The 17011-nt window shown below is 45.6% G+C and overlaps 1 protein-coding gene across 1 annotated transcript in view; it reads left to right on the plus strand.

Moving 5' to 3' along the window:
• LOC125467580 (sorbin and SH3 domain-containing protein 1-like) overlaps positions 1-17011 on the plus strand; it is a 158514-nt gene that overhangs the window by 111285 nt on the left and 30218 nt on the right. Inside the window, exons 23-26 of the mRNA XM_059640332.1 lie at positions 1455-1633; positions 2724-4250; positions 6623-6708; positions 14073-14240. Of these exons, the coding sequence (XP_059496315.1) occupies positions 1455-1633; positions 2724-4250; positions 6623-6708; positions 14073-14240 (1960 nt within the window). The remainder of the gene's footprint in view (positions 1-1454; positions 1634-2723; positions 4251-6622; positions 6709-14072; positions 14241-17011) is intronic.

A 17011-nucleotide genomic window follows, 5' to 3' on the forward strand; every position in this document is an offset into this window, starting at 1 on the left:
CTGTAAGGTATGATTCTGTGCATATGATTGTCAGGCTGTTGCTTGACCAGTCTGAGAGGCAGCTCTCCCAATTTTGACACTAACCTGCAGATGTTACTGAGGAGGACTTTGCATGGTCGACAGGGCTGTTTCTGCCATTGTCTTTTCCAGTCCAGTTTGATGCCAGGTGATCCATCCAGTTTCACTTCTTTGAGACAGAATGCTTGCATTCATTGGCTGGGGCATTGAGTTCAAGAGTTGGCAAAACATGTTGCAGCTATATAAAACCCTTGCTAGACTGCAGTTGAAGTATTGTGCGCAGTTTTGGTCTCCACGCTACCAGAAGAATTTCAAAGCTTTGGAAAGAGGACAGAGAAAGTTAACCCAGAATGTTGCCTGGTCTCGAGGGCATTGGCTATGAGAAAAGATGAAAAAGCCTCGGACGGTTTTCACTAGAAAGATGGCGGCTGAGAGGAGACTTGATTGATACAGGTCTGCAAAGTAATGAGAGGCATGAATAGGGTGGATAGTCAGAGGTTTTTTCCCAGCGTTGAAGTTTTAATTCCAAGGGGACACAGGTTCGATGTGAGAGCACAAAAGCTTAAGGGAGATGTGCGAGGTAAGATTTTCATGCTGCGAGTGGTAGAAGCCTGGAATGCACTGCCAGAGGAGGCGGTGGAAGCAGGCATGCTGGCGACATTTAAGAGGCATCTGGATGATTACATGAATGGGGAGGGAATTAAGGGATATGAACTGAATAAGGGCAGAAAGTTTCTTCTTTGAGTTTAGTTACAGCTTGATGATTGGCACAGGCCGAAGGCCCTGCTTCTGTGCTATACTTCTCTTTGTTTGTTGAGCCATTTTCACTGAAGAGTTTGATGCAGAGTGTGCTGTCTCTCCCACACCATTTCATGAGTGGGAAACCATTGCTGTGTACAGATTTCCATCACTTCCAGCCCAGTGGTGGGAGAGTTCACCGATAAATCCCTGAGTAGGATTATTCCAGTTGCCTCACGCAGAAGCAGCCACAGCTATGGAAAATATGAATTCTGACGCATAGTAACAATTCCAAATGTCAAGTTGCTGCAGAGGATTGGGGAGGATCCCAAGTTACTCCAAAGTTTTTCCAATCCAAAGGGTCAGTGGCCTTGTCAAAAACAGAATGCTATGCAGCAACTCCAATGAGTCAAGCTCATCTCTGAAATGCTTTGCAGCTGAATGAGTCAACTTTGCAACCATCCCCCTCACAGTAACGGCGAAGCTGCACAAGCAAACTACTGACTGATAAAGGTCGCCAGAGCTTCTGTTTAAAAATTTGAATCTGGGCATGAGTCATCTAAGTGTTTCAAGAGAGCAGTTTGCTGCAAATGTCAGACGCTGTTCTGTTCTGATCTGTTGAGTAGTCGCATAAAAAAGATCCTGACAGCATGTGGTTATTCACTATTTCTTTTTTTTTCATCCACCCACCCACCCAGTTCTGCATTCTTGTCCAATTCCCACGCAGTGAGGAGGCAGTTGGAGACGGGCACAGGGGAGCCAATCAGCCAGGAGAACGAAAGGCAAATCTACAAGACTGTTCTGGAAGGGGGAGATATTCCATTCCAGGGATTGAGTGGCTTGAGCAAGAGGACATCCAGCTCCTCGTCAACCAAAGGTGAGCAGCTCCAAGACACCAAAGCTCACGCCACAATAATTCAGCAGTTGCTGCTTGGCCGTATAGTAGCAAATGCTGCTAAAAGAGACACCAATTCAAAGCTTTTTATCTTCAACTTATCAGGACTGTGAGGTGATAAAGCCAAATTGTTCCCTTTTTTGAAGTTTGGTTTCTTGCCCCCTAGTCGAGATCTGTACAAAGAGTCAACTTTGTTTTTCCTTCAGGAACAGAATGCTATGGTGCTGTAGTTGGTTAGTGACTCCCTGCTTCTTTCTTAGCATTTGTCTTTACTCTAGGTTGGAGATGTGATTCAATTAGGATAAGGAACTTGGATTTCTGCTCCCTTCAGGCCACATTCTCGTGTTCAGTACGCACTAACTGGTTGGGTTGCACACAAGTTGGCTACAGTGTGAATCTCTGAAAAGTCTGACCTAATGATTTGCTTTGGGGAGCACCTCCGAGAAGCTGTCTGTATTGTCAGCATTTTGGCACAGTTGTCACCTTCAGCCTGAGTGGCACAGCCAACTGGCTGTGCATCCACCAGGAACTGAACGGGGAATACGCTGGTGGCTTATGTTTGTACCACCAGGACCTCTCCAAATTTATTTCATGTGGGAATGGTAAAGTCAGAAAGGAGAATGTATTTGAATTTCCAGATGAGTCATAGATTCTATTGGCATTGGTCCATTGGAGCTTGGTACATTAAGTCAAATTGTGTCGCACCCTTACCTGGTTATGTTTGTTCTTAAAGCTGTCACTTTATTTGGTGCTGGCATTGCCCAAGGCTAAAACTGCAGGTCCAGTATCACTTAGGATATGAGTCCTGAGCAATGCTATCAAAGGACTGCATTTCACACAGCCTGCATTTTTTTTGGCCTTGTAATGTGTCTAACAGACACTGTGCAGTGGTCAGAAGCAGAATGAGCTGCACTCAAAAGGCCTGAGGTTTAACACCCAAAGTGACAAGCTTTCAAATAACAGGGTAATCCATTAGGAATGCTTAAAATGCTGTAGATATGTCTAAAGCTGTTTGCTAATGCTTGCTTTTTTTCTAATGCTTGTCTGTTTTGTTGCTCTGCACGCTTACCAGTGGATTTTAAAGGTGGGAATGGCCACAGCATTTCAACTACTTCCCTTTATAGTACACCAGTTAACTCTAGTAATATGCTAGGTAATAAATGTAAACATAAGACACCTTTGTCAGCAGCAAAGGCCTGCATTTCAGAAATTCTTCCCTCAAAATTCAAACCCAAACTATTGGTAGAGAGCATCCGTCCCCAGGACAGAGAGGGTGACGCTCGCTGTCGGCAGAGGGCCCAGAGTTGTGAAAACCTCCTCAGCATCGACAGCAAACTTGCCAGCAAGAAAGTGGGGCTGAAGGAGACTGGGCGAAGTGTCGAGTCTCTCTTCGTGGCTGGAAACGAGGAGCCCAGCCTTCGATCGAGTGAGCACGGAAACGAGGAGCCTAGCCTTCATGCGAGTGGTCATGGAAGGCTGCAGGAGCTGCCCATCAACCCCAGGAGAGGGCTGCTTCCGAATGGCTCTGGTGACGACATGCCAACCTTTACCAAAATCTACCAAAGTACCCACCAGATGGGCCGTTGGCTGCCCCCAGGAGCCCTGCCCACATCCATGGTGAGAGCCATGGTGTGTCGGTTAGAATGCAACCCAAAAAGCCACTGCAGGCAGAATTTGAGTCAAGATGGGTTGGACCAGGCCCCAGAGTATTCGGTATCCTCCAAGGTCAATGAGTTTGAGCAGATCATCCAGAGGTCACGGTCATTGCCCACACTGGATGCCACCACTAGCTCCACGCCCCACAGGAGCCCAGTGCCACCTCTCTCCAGGCCTTTCCTGCATACCGCACACTCTGCTGAATCTCTGCTGGAGCCCCCTCCACAGTGCCATGAGAAGTCCGAACCCAATGTTCAAATAACCATCCGGCATGCTTCCGCTTCCAGCAGTGATCCTGAAGAAATGGCATCGGAGCTTAGCGAAGTGGTAGTTACGCAGTTGCCGTGCCCTGCTCCAGACCAGGCAGACGGCCTCTCCTGCATCTCGGCTGACAGCTCGGATGGTAAGGATTGGCCTGTGAACATACGCAACACCAACCGGTGCCAAGGAGCCTGCCCTGCCTCCTACACCCGCTTCACCACCATCCGCAAGCACGAGAAACAGGCCACAAGCCCCTTGGATCCCAGGCAGGCCATACAGCAACTCCTCCCGAGCCCCCTCTCCAGAAATCTCTACCTCCTGAGCCCGAGGCCATTCCGACTGAAAAGACCGTTTCTGCACAGGCCTAGAAAGCTGATAGCCCAGCCAGACTTGGGTAGCCATGTTGTGGTGGACCATGAGGAAGGATGTCCGCCTGGTAACCAAGGCAGACAGGGGTCATTTTCCATTCACGGGCCGACCCTTCCCAGACGCACCGTCTCCCTTCGGGTTTTGGAAAAGCTCTGCCACCCGGTCATGACTGGACTTTGCCAAGATAACAGCTTCTTTCAGCATCCTGATCTCCCGGGGGAATCTGTGAACGGGAATCTTGTTTCGTTAGCTGTGCTCGATGAGGTCGACCCAAACAACAATCGGCAAAATATACTGGGGATGTACCTGAAAGGTGGACTTTCCAGTAATTCACTGGCATCTTGTCTGTTGTTGTGTTTCTTCTCCCCTCCTCCATTTTGTGCTGTTTGCTTTTGTAACCTGTGACATTCCAGTTCTCATTCTTAACTCTCCTTTCCTTAGCTGTTTGATATTTTCCAAGGAGCATTGGTGCAACGGTCATTAGCTGGCTGTTAAGAGGATGGTAGCCATGATGTGGGAGGTGCTGGACTGGGTTGGACAAAATCACACAACACCGGGTTATAGCCCAGCTGGTTTGTTTGAAAACACAAGGTTTTGGAGCATTGCTCCTTCATTGGATGATCGTCAGCAACTGATCACCTGATGAAGGTGCAATGCTCCAAAAGCTTGTTTTTTCAGATAAACCTGTTGGACTATAAGCTGGTGTTGTGTGATTTCTGACCTTCTCAAGAGCAGGTTGTTTTTGACTGTATCAAAGACCCCTCCACCTCCAGAGTGAAACTTTGACCAAATTTGCGTGAAGTTTGAGGAGTGGGCACTGACGAGATGAAGGGTCAGAATTCAATCAGTACAGTTGGTAGGCACATGTATTACATGGGGATCTGTGCACACAAATCCTTGCCACAGCGGCATTATGCATGCGATGTGGCTGATTTTAACCTCGTCCACACTGGGGAAATTTCCCGACTCGCCCCTTTGAACCATCTGTTCCCATTGAGCAGTGCTGAGCAAATTTTCAGCTCTGTCCAATCCCATGGACACCCATGGCAGTGTGGGGACAGTGATGCAGGCATGAGGAGAGACGTACCCTCACTCATCATTCACACAGACTTGCGTTGACCCAAAGATGTGCTCACATTCACTCGCGAGCCTGGATCCTCCCAGATCCACATGCACAGAGACAGAGAGGAAGGATGGATTTGCATCTTAGGATTATGGGGCTCCTCGTTTCTTGGCATCCCAGATGGGTGACCCTGAAACCAGTGGCGAGACAGGCAACTTCGAAGGTCTGTCTCAATACACCAGCTTGTGCCAAAGCTCATTTGAAAGCAACAGCTGAGTCAAAAAAACTGTCCCAAACTCCTCCTCAGACTTCCCTTGCCCCATCCATATTAATGTCAGCTGTCACCTACCCCCATTCAGCCCCTCGCACCAACACAGGCTTCTGGGCACTCTCAGGCAAGTGGACACAATGCGGTGTCTCGCTTGCCCTCACTTTTTTTGACACACATGCTCATACTCTGTGGACACGTGTGACATTGAGTTCAGCACTTGACAGCGAGTACAGGGTGTTTATTATAGTTTTAGCATTGGCCATAATTGCATTTATCTAACTTCTTTCACCTTTTAAAATGTCTCAGATTCCTCTCAAGAATGCTTTTGGACCATGTTTGATGTTCAGTCACAAAGTGAGATTATGACAGAAGATCAAAAACTTGAACATTATGAGAATTCAAATTGAGCATTCTTAAAGGATGAGGGTGAGCTGGAGATCTTTAGGGATAAAGTTTCAGAGACAAGGGCCTTGGAAGCTGAATGGTGGAGCAGTTAAAATAAGAAATCAAGAATTAATTGGTAGAATAATGTTGGAATGAAATAATTGCTAGAATTATTGGAATACAAAGATCTAGAAGGGTTCTGTGGAACTGCAGGTAGTTGTCTGGGTTGAGGACACAGGCAACTTAAAACTTTATAATGCTTCAATTTTAAAATTCTAAACTCCCCCTGTTCCATAACTGAAGCATTTTCCTGCAAGCCATGTTTCTGTCTGGGTCCAAAACCTTCAGATCGATGTGAACAGTGTGGGTAACCAGCAGAGATATGGAGAGAGTGTAGGCCAGAGCCCGAGTCAAATGCTGAAATAGGCTGTCTGTTTGTTTGTTCTCTGTTTAGTAGTAATTCTGTGTTGCACTGGTTAGCTCAAAGAATATCCATTATTCAACCAACATCCATTGTGAAATATTAGAGATCTGACAGAGATTTCTTCCAATAAGGCAGTGAAAGTCGGTAGAGAAAGACAAATAGGGAGGAAACTGGTTGCAGGTAGAATAATTAAAATAATCAGAATAATTTGTGAGAGATGTAATTCACAAGCAAGAAGAGGGGTCTAACATTTTGCAGGTAATTGTATACAAACATGAGAGGAATTCTCTGTGGATTAATCCTGAGCTGAGTTCTCAAGCTCTTGCACTCTTTCAGTCAGTGGCGCCTCTGCCCAACTCAGACCTGCTTCGCTTTTATTACTTATTTCAATTAATATACTGCCACAAAATTCTGAGTCTCCATTTAGTGGTCAGTTTGCAATGAGGTTAAGTACGGGCACACCTTTAGCCGATCTCTTAAGCGAACCATATCCCTTCTGTTAGTGACAGTGCATTAATCTCACTTTGTGTTGTCTTCAAGTAGAGTCAGACTCTCCAAGGCTGTCTGCTCCAGTTGAACGCATGGAGACCCCTGAGGAAATGTGTCGACGTCGGCAAGAGGACAAGGAGGTAGGTCCTGACTGACTGACCTCCTGGTCGAACGTCAATTGAGACATTTGAAAATGTAATTCTTGACAATATCACAGAATTTTTTTGAATTCGTCTGAAACTGTTGTTGTGATGTACCTTTAAATTTGCAGATGAGACTAAGGTGGGTGGCAGTGTGTGCTGTGAGGAGGATGCCAAGAGGGTGCAGCATGACTTAGACTGGCTGAGTAGGCAAATACTTGGCAAATGCAATATAATGTTGTTGAATGTGAGGTTATCCACTTTGGTCACAAAAACAGGAAGGCGGATTATTACCTGAATGGTGGTAGTTTAGGAAAAGATGAAGTTTAACAAGATTTGGATGTCAGGGTGGAACAGTCACCAAAGGTTGGCATGTGGGTGCAGCAGGCAGTGAGGAAAGCTAATGGCATGATCTCCTTCATAGTGTGATGTTGAGGGTATCGGAGTAAGGATGACTTGCTGCAGTTATACAGGGCCTTGGCGAGGCCACACCTTGAGTACTGTGTGCAGGTTTGGTCTCCTAGTCTGAAGAAGGGCATTCTTGCGATTGATGGAGTGCAGCGTAGGTTCATCAGACTGATTCCTGGGATGGTAGAACTAACATGTAAAGAAAGACTGGATGGACTGTGCTTATATTCACTGGAATTTAGAAGAATGAGGGGTATCTCATGGAAATACATAAAATCCTGATGGGACTGGACAGGCTAGATGCAGGAAGAATGTTCTCTGTATTAGGGAAGTCCAGAACAAGGGGTCATAGCCTCAGAATAAAGGATAAGCCATTGCAGACTGAGATGAGAAGCAATTTCCTCACTCGGTTGGGAACCTGTATATTGTCTCCCATAGGAAGCCATTGGAGCCAGTTTATTAGATATATTCAAGAGGGAGCTGGACGTGGCCTTTGTGGCTAAAGGGATCAAGGGGTATGGAGGGAAAGCAGGAATGGGGTACTGAGATTGCGTGATCAGCCATGATTGTATTGAATGGTCATGTAGGCTTGAAGGGCCAAATGGCCTACTCCTGCAGCCATTTTTACTTGTTTCTCTTGAGCAAAATTCAGTCTTATTAGGATCACTGCTACCTGGGCACCTTAGGTTGAGGTTCTTTAGTTGCACAGAACCAGGTTTTCTAAAACATGGCCTCTGGTCAGCTCCAGAAGATCTGTTCTCAGAAACTATTCTTAAAAACATTGTGTGACCCAATTTTAGGGTATCTTTGTCCATCTATATGCAGATTAATTATTGCTGTATCACTTCTGATTAACTCTCATCATTTCCTATCAAGCAGTTAATGTCCATACATCGCTCCCACTGGTGATTTCTTGCCTTTATTGTTTCTCATCCATATCCAAACTGTTCTGGTTTCCTGAATTTGGGTTATTCCCACACCCTCCCCAATTGTGCAAATGTATTGTTAATAACAGAGCCTCTCCTCCACCTTACTTTCCTTTTCTTCCTAAATGTCACAAACTCTTTAATATTCAGGCCCCAATCTATCATCATGCAGCCTTGGATCTGTTCTGGCTGTCAGACTACACTTCTGTATTCTTATTTACTGTCAAAAATCTTAATTCAAAGTGGCATTTGAGAGTTATTTTCCAAACAAGTTTCATCCGTGCTTGACAATACAGAATAAACCTAAAATACACGGGTGGGTTAACAAGTCTGTTGACCGCACAAAGATCGGTGGATTTGTGGATAGTCTCGAAGGCTGTCAAAGGGTACAGCAGGATAGAGATCAGTTGCAGATATGGGTGGAGTAATGGCAGATGGAGTTTAATCTGGGCGTGTGTTAGGTGCTGCACTTTGAGATCAAGTGTTATGGAGAAGCATACAGTTACTGGCAGGACCCTCATCAGCACTGATGTACAGAGGGATCTTTGGAATCAAGTTTTGTAGCTCCCTGAAAGTGGCCAGGATGGTGAAGAAGGCGTATGGCATACTTGCCTTCATTGGTAGGAGGATTGAGTATAGAGTCAGGATATCATGTTGCAGCTTTATAAAACTTTGGTTAAGTTGCCCTTAAGAGTATTGTGTTCAGTTCTGGTTGCCGCGTTACAGAAAGGATGTGGAGGCTTTAGAGAGGGTGCAGAAGAGTTTTAACAGGATGCTGCCTGGATTAGAGGTATGAGCTATGAGGAGAGGCTAGAAATACTCGGGCTATTTTCTCTGATCTGGTGGAGGCAGCAGGGAGTCTGTTAGATAGAAGTCTATGAAAGTTATGAGATGAATAGATAGGGTTGATAGAACCTTTTTCCCCAGAGTGCACATGTGTAATACTGGGGCGTGCATTTAAGGTGGGAGTGGGAATGTTCTAAGGAGATGCAAGGGACAAGTTTTCTTTTTACGTAGAGTGCTAGGTGTCGGCCAGTGGTGGTGGTGGACACATACTAAAGGAGCATTTAAAGGACTTTTGAATAAGCAAATGAATATGGAGGGATATGGACCAAGGCTAGGCAGAAAGAACTAATTTAATTTGGCATTATGTTTGGCGCAACATCATTCCTGTGCCGTATGTTGTATGCTCAAATACCTGCCAATACAATTAAACTGGTGTTATCTGGCAGAATTTGGGAATAAATCATAAATAAAAAGTGCTGGCTATCAGATAACTGCAACAGTATGAGGAGTGGAAAAGATGTGCTTTAACTTGTATAATGACACTTTTAAGAGCTTGTTATTGGAAGAGTATTAGTTCTAGATGACAAGGACACCCGTTATGAAGCCTTTTAGAGTGAACAGTTAATCCGTGGAAGAGACGTGCATGGCGTGGAAACTAGCATTGCTCCAAACTTGTCCTACTGAATTGTCCCCGTGCTGGTTATAGAGATGACCTGCACATGGTGATCACTTATATAACACACCTTGTTAGTAGATGAAGGGCAAAGAAGCACAAACCATCAAACATACATAAAATAGGTATACTGCATCCACCGTACCCGGTGCGGCTTCCTCTACATTGGGGAAACCAAGCGGAGGCTTGGGGACCGCTTAGCAGAACACCTCCGCTCAGTTCGCAACAAACAACTGCACCTCCCAGTCGCAAACCATTTCCACTCCCCCTCCCATTCTCTTGATGACATGTCCATCATGGGCCTCCTGCACTGCCACAATGATGCCACCCGAAGGTTGCAGGAACAGCAACTCATATTCCGCCTGGGAACCCTGCAGCCATATGGTATCAATGTGGACTTCACCAGTTTCAAAATCTCCCCTTCCCCTACTGCATCCCTAAACCAGCCCAGTTCATCCCCTCCCCCCACTGCACCACACAACCAGCCCAGCTCTCCCCCCCCCCCCCCCCCCATCCACTGCATCCCAAAACCAGTCCAACCTGTCTCCCTAACCGGTTCTTCCTCTCACCCATCCCTTCCTCCCACCCCAAGCCGCACCCCCAGCTACCTACTAACCTCATCCCACCTCCTTGACCTGTCCGTCTTCCCTGGACTGACCTATCCCCTCCCTACCTCCCCACCTACACTCTCTCCACCTATCTTCTTTACTCTCCATCTTCGGTCCGCCTCCCCCTCTCTCCCTATTTATTCCAGTTCCCTCCCCCCATCCCCCTCTCTGATGAAGGGTCTAGGCCCGAAACGTCAGCTTTTGTGCTCCTGAGATGCTGCTTGGCCTGCTGTGTTCATCCAGCCTCACATTTTATTATCTTTAAATCAGGAATGTTGCCTCAACAAAAAAAGTCAAAATGTTTAACATCTGTGTTCCGTGGTCATTGTGGAAATGTTGGAGATTCCGGTTGGGGGACCACTCCTGTTGTTATGGTGTCAGATTTGTATTTTTACAAAATTCACCATGAATTAATTTTGCCCTTTCAACAGCCCAGTTTAAACAGACCATTATCTAACAGGACTGTGCAGCGTAGATCAATACAGTTTGGCCAATCATGTCAATACCACTACTCTGAAAAATTGATCCAATCACACCCTCTTTACATGTTCCCCATGGAGCTGTCCGTTTTCTCCACTTTAAGTGTATTTCCAATTCCTCTTGAAGATTATTGCTCAATAAAGTGTCATACTTGTGAGGAAAGACAATGCCCCTAGAATAAAGGGACAACATTGATACAAAATTGATAGTGAGAGAGGAAAGAGATTTTTCAGACTGTAAGCAGATGTATAGTGGTGCTGTTCAGAGTTCAATCATGGGACTTTTCTTGATCAATATTAATGACTTAGTCTTGGCTGTGCAGGGCACATTTACAAAATTTGTCCGTGACACAAACACTTAGAAATGTTGTGAACTACGAGGAGGGTACTGAGACTTTAGGAGAACATAGGCTAACGGAAAGGGTAGACGTGGTGACTGATCTTTTAATGCAGAGAAGTGCCAAATCATGCATTTTGGTAAGATGCCTGGGAGAAGATGATATGAATTAAATAAAACATTCCAAAGGGAGTCCAGGAACAGAGGGACCTGGAGCTACAAGTACACATAATGTTGGAGTCGACAGAAAGTAGTTAAAAGGACTTGTGGGAGCTCAAACATGATAAGAGAGGTTTAGATTGCAAAAGCAAGGAAATCCTGGTGAACCTTTAGAAAACACTGGACTAACCTTTAGTGGAATTTGCATATTCAGTTCTGGGCACCACACTCGAAGGTTATGAAGGTCTCAGAGATTGGTTCTGGGGATGAGGAACTTCAGTTATGTGGATAGATTAAAGAAGTTGGCTTGGTTTCCTTTACAGAAGAGATGATTGAGAGGAAATTCAATTCCTTTTAAAGTAAAGAGGAGATCTTGGCAAAGTCAGAAGAAGTTATAATGGATTATAAAGAAGCTGAACGATTACTTTGCATAAGTTTTCAGAGAAAAAGGAGTAAGAAATCTCCTAGAATTAGAGATCCAAATGACAAGGGAGAATGAGGAGTTGAGGGAAATTAATATTAGTTCAGGAGGGCTTCCTAGAGAAATTAATGTGGCTGAAAATTGATAAGTCTCTGGGGTCTGATAGTCTACATTCCAGGGTGTTAAGGGAGATGGCTGCAGAGCTAGATGATGCATTGGTAACTGTCATCCAAAATGTTATAGATTTTGAAATGATCTCTGCAGTTTGAAGTTTGCACATATTTATGAAGGGGGTGAAAGAGAAAATCAGGCGTTAGCCTTGTATTAGTAGTCACAACATGGCTAGAATCTACAATAAATATGAAAAATGAACATTTGGGTAACAATGATCTGATTTGGCACAGTCCAAAAAAAACTCCTCTTGTTAAGTTGTTTAATTTGAAATATTTGTCAATTTATAGTGGAAATATGCAAAAGGAAAGGTTAACGGGTGTGGGTCTGTTCAGAGTGAGCGCTCTTTGAAGAATCAGTGCGGCCTAAATGGGCCGAATGGCCAGCTTCCACACCAGAGGGATTTTATCAGTCTATTTTGTGAATCTATGAATGTGAAGCAACTGAAATTCATACAACAAAAACAAAGTTGCTGGAAAAGCTCCTCAGGTCTGGCAGGATCTGTGAAGGAGAAAACTGTTAATGTTTCAGGTCCGGTGACCCTTCCTCAGCTGAAGTTCATAAGTGGGGATGTTATATTGACTCTTGTATGGAAAAGTGCTTTCACCAAAGTTGGACTATATTGTGTGTAGTTCTGGTCGCCGTCCTACAACATGGATATAATGGAATGGGAGAGGACATTAAAAGTGTTTGCAATGCTGGAAGGAAAGGTTAAACAGACTGAGACTATTTTTCTTGAAACAAGCAGGCTAAGGGATGAGATAGAGGTAACTAAAAGTACAAGTGTTTTAATTAACTCGGAGACTGTTTCTTGTGTGGGGAGGAGCAAATGAATATAAGAAAATCACCAAGAAATCTGGAACCCAACCGTTCCATACAGAGAACGTGGCAGCTGTAGTCCCAGGAAATGGTTGAAGTTAGTCATGGAGAAGCATTTATGGTGAACTTGTAGGGAACACATCAACAACAAACAAGAGAGGGATATTTTGATCGTGAGGCAAGGTCAAATAGGAGGAGACAAGAGCTGGGTGAAACATTGACATGGATTAAATGGGCCAGGGGAGCCCTTCCTCTGCTGTGTATATCTTCCTCAAAACTGCATTGAATGCATTCTGTGATCAGTTAGGATCTAGTAAAAAGTTAATATTGAGTAGAGATAATGAGGTAATCTGCCCTTTTGTGGTCACGTTTCGAGTATTGTGTAAGGTTGTGCTCACCACAATATAAAAAGGAGACAGAAGCAGTTGGAAGGATAGAGGAGAGGAATGAGCTCGAGTGAGAGGATGGAGCGATGTTAACTGGGTGTCGTCTCCCTGGGGAAAGAGAAAGGCGGGATGATATGTTTACGATTTTGAAGGTTGTACAGAGGTTAGAGAATGGCGAGACTGATCAGCTTTCACCTTGTTCAAAACATCAGAACCAGAGGAGTACAGTGAAACAGTACTCCACTGACTGCACTGGTACACATTCTCCGGACAATGATAGATAGAAGCAGCTGGAGCTCAGTTACTAAAGAACAAATTAAAGGGATTTTTAGAGAGCACCAGTTTGGGATGCATTATCTGAGCTATCGAAAATCTGCCACGTGCAAAGTGTAGCTTTGTAGCAATGTATTGTAAGACTGTCATGGAAATGAGAGGGACTTGGGTCTTTTCTTACCGAGTGATTCCTATGTACTGCATGATTGTCATTTTTCCTCCTCAACATGGAATGATTTTGCACTAATAGGCAGTGGGACTGAGAGAAACTTTTGAAATGTTGATCTTTACGGCCACCTCACTGCACTATACCTGCATGTCACTGCCTATAGCTGTGTGTTTTTGCTTGATATTGACAAAAGCATTTGGGGGATTAATCACCACTGTATTTCGGTCTCACTGCTTGTTTGCCATGGTCAGAGGAGGGATCTACTGTTTCAATGTGGATGGTTTTGGAGTTTTTGGAGGAACTCCGTTCTGCCTGTGGTGTGTTTCAATATAAACTTTGTCATTTTCTGTCTGCACCCAACTCTCTCCTTGTTATGTGAGCCTTTCAATTGTATTTCTCACTAATCTGCATTAAACCAGAAGAAAGTGGGGGTGCTTGTCCATCTCATCACAAGTGGGTGAAACATGAGCATTAGACTCAGAGTCCAGAGGTCTACAGCATAAAAAGGCCCTTCAGCCCATCGAGTCTGCGCCAGTCAAAAAGCAAGCATCGTAAGAGATTTATGGGTTGCGTCTGTAGACATCTGTGTTGCACGTAATTTTTCTTAAAGCTAGATTCTGCACACTCGCACAGTTTTTAAATGTTTGAATATTTTTGGCAAGAGAACGTAGGCTTCTTTTTGTGTGTCGCTGTTTTAAATAAGCAAAGGAAAACTTTTTACACTCCCGTTTTGTGCGATTTTCTACCAGAGACTATTAGAAGAGCAGAGACGGCTTAGACGAGAACAAGAGGAAGCAGATATTGCAGCCAGGAGGCACACAGGAATCGCTCTTACACATCACCAGTTTATCACTAATGACAGATTTGGGGACCTCCTTGACATAGATGAGGCAGCCAGGAGGAGATCTGGGTCAGAGGTCGGTTCCACTCACCTCCGTGCACAATTTGACCCAAAACAGTACATGCCATTATCTCTGTGCTGTACTGTTTCATGTATAGCTTTCCGTGGAATGTGTGCTCTAACCTGTGGTAAAAGCCTAACTGTGAAGAAGTGTGTGCAGATGCTTCACAATCAGCCACTCTGCATGATTTTAAACCATCTCACAACCTGCCCTTGCTGTTGGATTGTGTGTGTGCGCGCGCGTGCGTGTGTGTGTGTGCGCGTGCGTGTGTGTTGTCTTGCAGTTTCCAAAACAACATGCTGCTGATTTTAAAGCCTGATATTTATCTTCACCTCTTACTAACCCCATCGCACCAATTTGGCATTGACTGTTTGTGAGAGCTGGTTAGATGAGGATCCCACTCTAACATGTCCTATGAAAGCCAGGTTTTCACTCAAAATGTGAGGCTGTTTGCAAACATTTCACTTCCCTACCACGTTCCACCAGGGGGAAAACACAGGGCTGCAGATTTCCGGGACCTCAGCTGGGCATGGGTTATGACGCAGCCAAAGTGCATACCATCATCACACTCTGCATGGCTGTATGATTGCAGGGCAGCAGTCACACACCGGTTTCACTCTCTCTCTCTGATGGGTTCAGTTGTTGCAGTTTACTGCAACAATCTGATCCAGGGCAGACTGGAAACTGAACCAGGAAACATCCTGGTACCGTGTGGGCCTGTATTGTGCTAGACCGAAAGTACAAGCCCAGCCATTTGGTGACAAAGACACCAGTAATTCCTAGCTGTGCTAGTTCCGATGGAGCCTGTAATATGACCTGAGTAACAGGAGTATTGGTTGCAGTGCAGGTTCACTTCCAATTCCTCTGAGGTAGCACATGCAGAGCTTTCTCCTCGCCTTAGCCCACGTTTGATGTCGAATAGTACTGCTCAATCTGTAGAATCAATCCCCCTCCTTGGCTATGAGAAATTACTTCCTTTAAATAGCAAACCCTTGGCTTTGTGGCTGCACTATGTTTCAGCACAACTGAGAAGTTAATCAAAAATAAATGAAGATCAAAGTGAATAAAATGTGAGGTTGGATGAACACAGCAGGCCAAGCAGCATCCCAGGAGCACAAAAGCTGATGTTTCGGGCCTGGACCCTTCATCAGAGAGGGGGATGGGGGGAGGGAACTGGAATAAATAGGGAGAGAGGGGGAGGCGGACCGAAGATGGAGAGTAAAGAAGATAGGTGGAGAGGGTGTAGGTGGGGAGGTAGGGAGGGGATAGGTCAGTTCAGGGAAGACGGACAGCTCAAGGAGGTGGGATGAGGTTAGTAGGTAGCTGGGGGTGCGGCTTGGGGTGGGAAGAAGGGATGGGTGAGAGGAAGAACCGGTTAAGGAGGCAGAGACAGGTTGGACTGGTTTTGGGATGCAGTGGGTGGGGGGGAAGAGCTGGGCTGGTTGTGTGGTGCAGTGGGGGGAGGGAATGAACTGGGCTGGTTTAGGGATGCAGTAGGGGAAGGGGAGATTTTGAAACTGGTGAAGTCCACATTGATACCATATGGCTGCAGGGTTCCCAGGCGGAATATGAGTTGCTGTTCCTGCAACCTTCGGGTGGCATCATTGTGGCAGTGCAGGAGGCCCATGATGGACATGTCATCAAGAGAATGGGAGGGGGAGTGGAAATGGTTTGCGACTGGGAGGTGCAGTTGTTTGTTGCGAACTGAGCGGAGGTGTTCTGCAAAGCGGTCAGTGCCACAATGATGCCACCCGAAGGTTGCAGGAACAGCAACTCATATTCCGCCTGGGAACCCTGCAGCCATATGGTATCAATGTGGACTTCACCAGTTTCAAAATCTCCCCTTCCCCTACTGCATCCCTAAACCAGCCCAGTTCATCCCCTCCCCCCACTGCACCACACAACCAGCCCAGCTCTTCCCCCCCACCCACTGCATCCCAAAACCAGTCCAACCTGTCTCTGCCTCCCTAACCGGTTCTTCCTCTCACGCATCCCTTCCTCCCACCCCAAGCCGCACCCCCAGCTACCTACTAACCTCATCCCACCTCCTTGACCTGTCCGTCTTCCCTGGACTGACCTATCCCCTCCCTACCTCCCCACCTACACCCTCTCCACCTATCTTCTTTACTCTCCATCTTCGGTCCGCCTCCCCCTCTCTCCCTATTTATTCCAGTTCCTTCCCCCCATCCCCCTCTCTGATGAAGGGTCTAGGCCCGAAACGTCAGCTTTTGTGCTCCTGAGATGCTGCTTGGCCTGCTGTGTTCATCCAGCCTCACATTTTATTATCTTGGAATCTCCAGCATCTGCAGTTCCCATTATCTCTGAAGATCAAAGTGATCTGTTTTGTTGCCATCCTCTGTGAGCAATGAACTTGTTTCCTGAGCCGATAAAACTGGTTGGTTGAAGGAAATCTGAAGCTTTGAATTTTGTCAACTTCTTTGTTGTGTAGATAAAGGCATCAAAACAGAATGAGACTGGGTTCCATTCAGGAGAACAGTAGCTCAGCAATCTCTCAGGGACTTGACCCTGGGCTCCCAGCCCTTAATCACTGCTTAAATTCACTGTTTGTGCTGGCAAATCTTCACCAGGCCAGTTAGCCACAGCTCTGTGGTGTGTGTGTGTGTGTGTGTGTGTGTGTGTGTGAAAGAATAATTAAAGAATTTAAGAATCAAAGAAAGATCAATAACAGAAAGAAAGAATTGTTCTTTTTCAAAGAATAACTCTTGAGGTTAGAGTTGAATGTCCTCATTCAGAGTGACATTTAAGTTGGTGCTCCCTACTCCATG

Source organism: Stegostoma tigrinum, chromosome 37 (assembly GCF_030684315.1).
Source record: "Stegostoma tigrinum isolate sSteTig4 chromosome 37, sSteTig4.hap1, whole genome shotgun sequence".
Classification (NCBI taxonomy): Eukaryota; Metazoa; Chordata; class Chondrichthyes; order Orectolobiformes; family Stegostomatidae; genus Stegostoma; species Stegostoma tigrinum.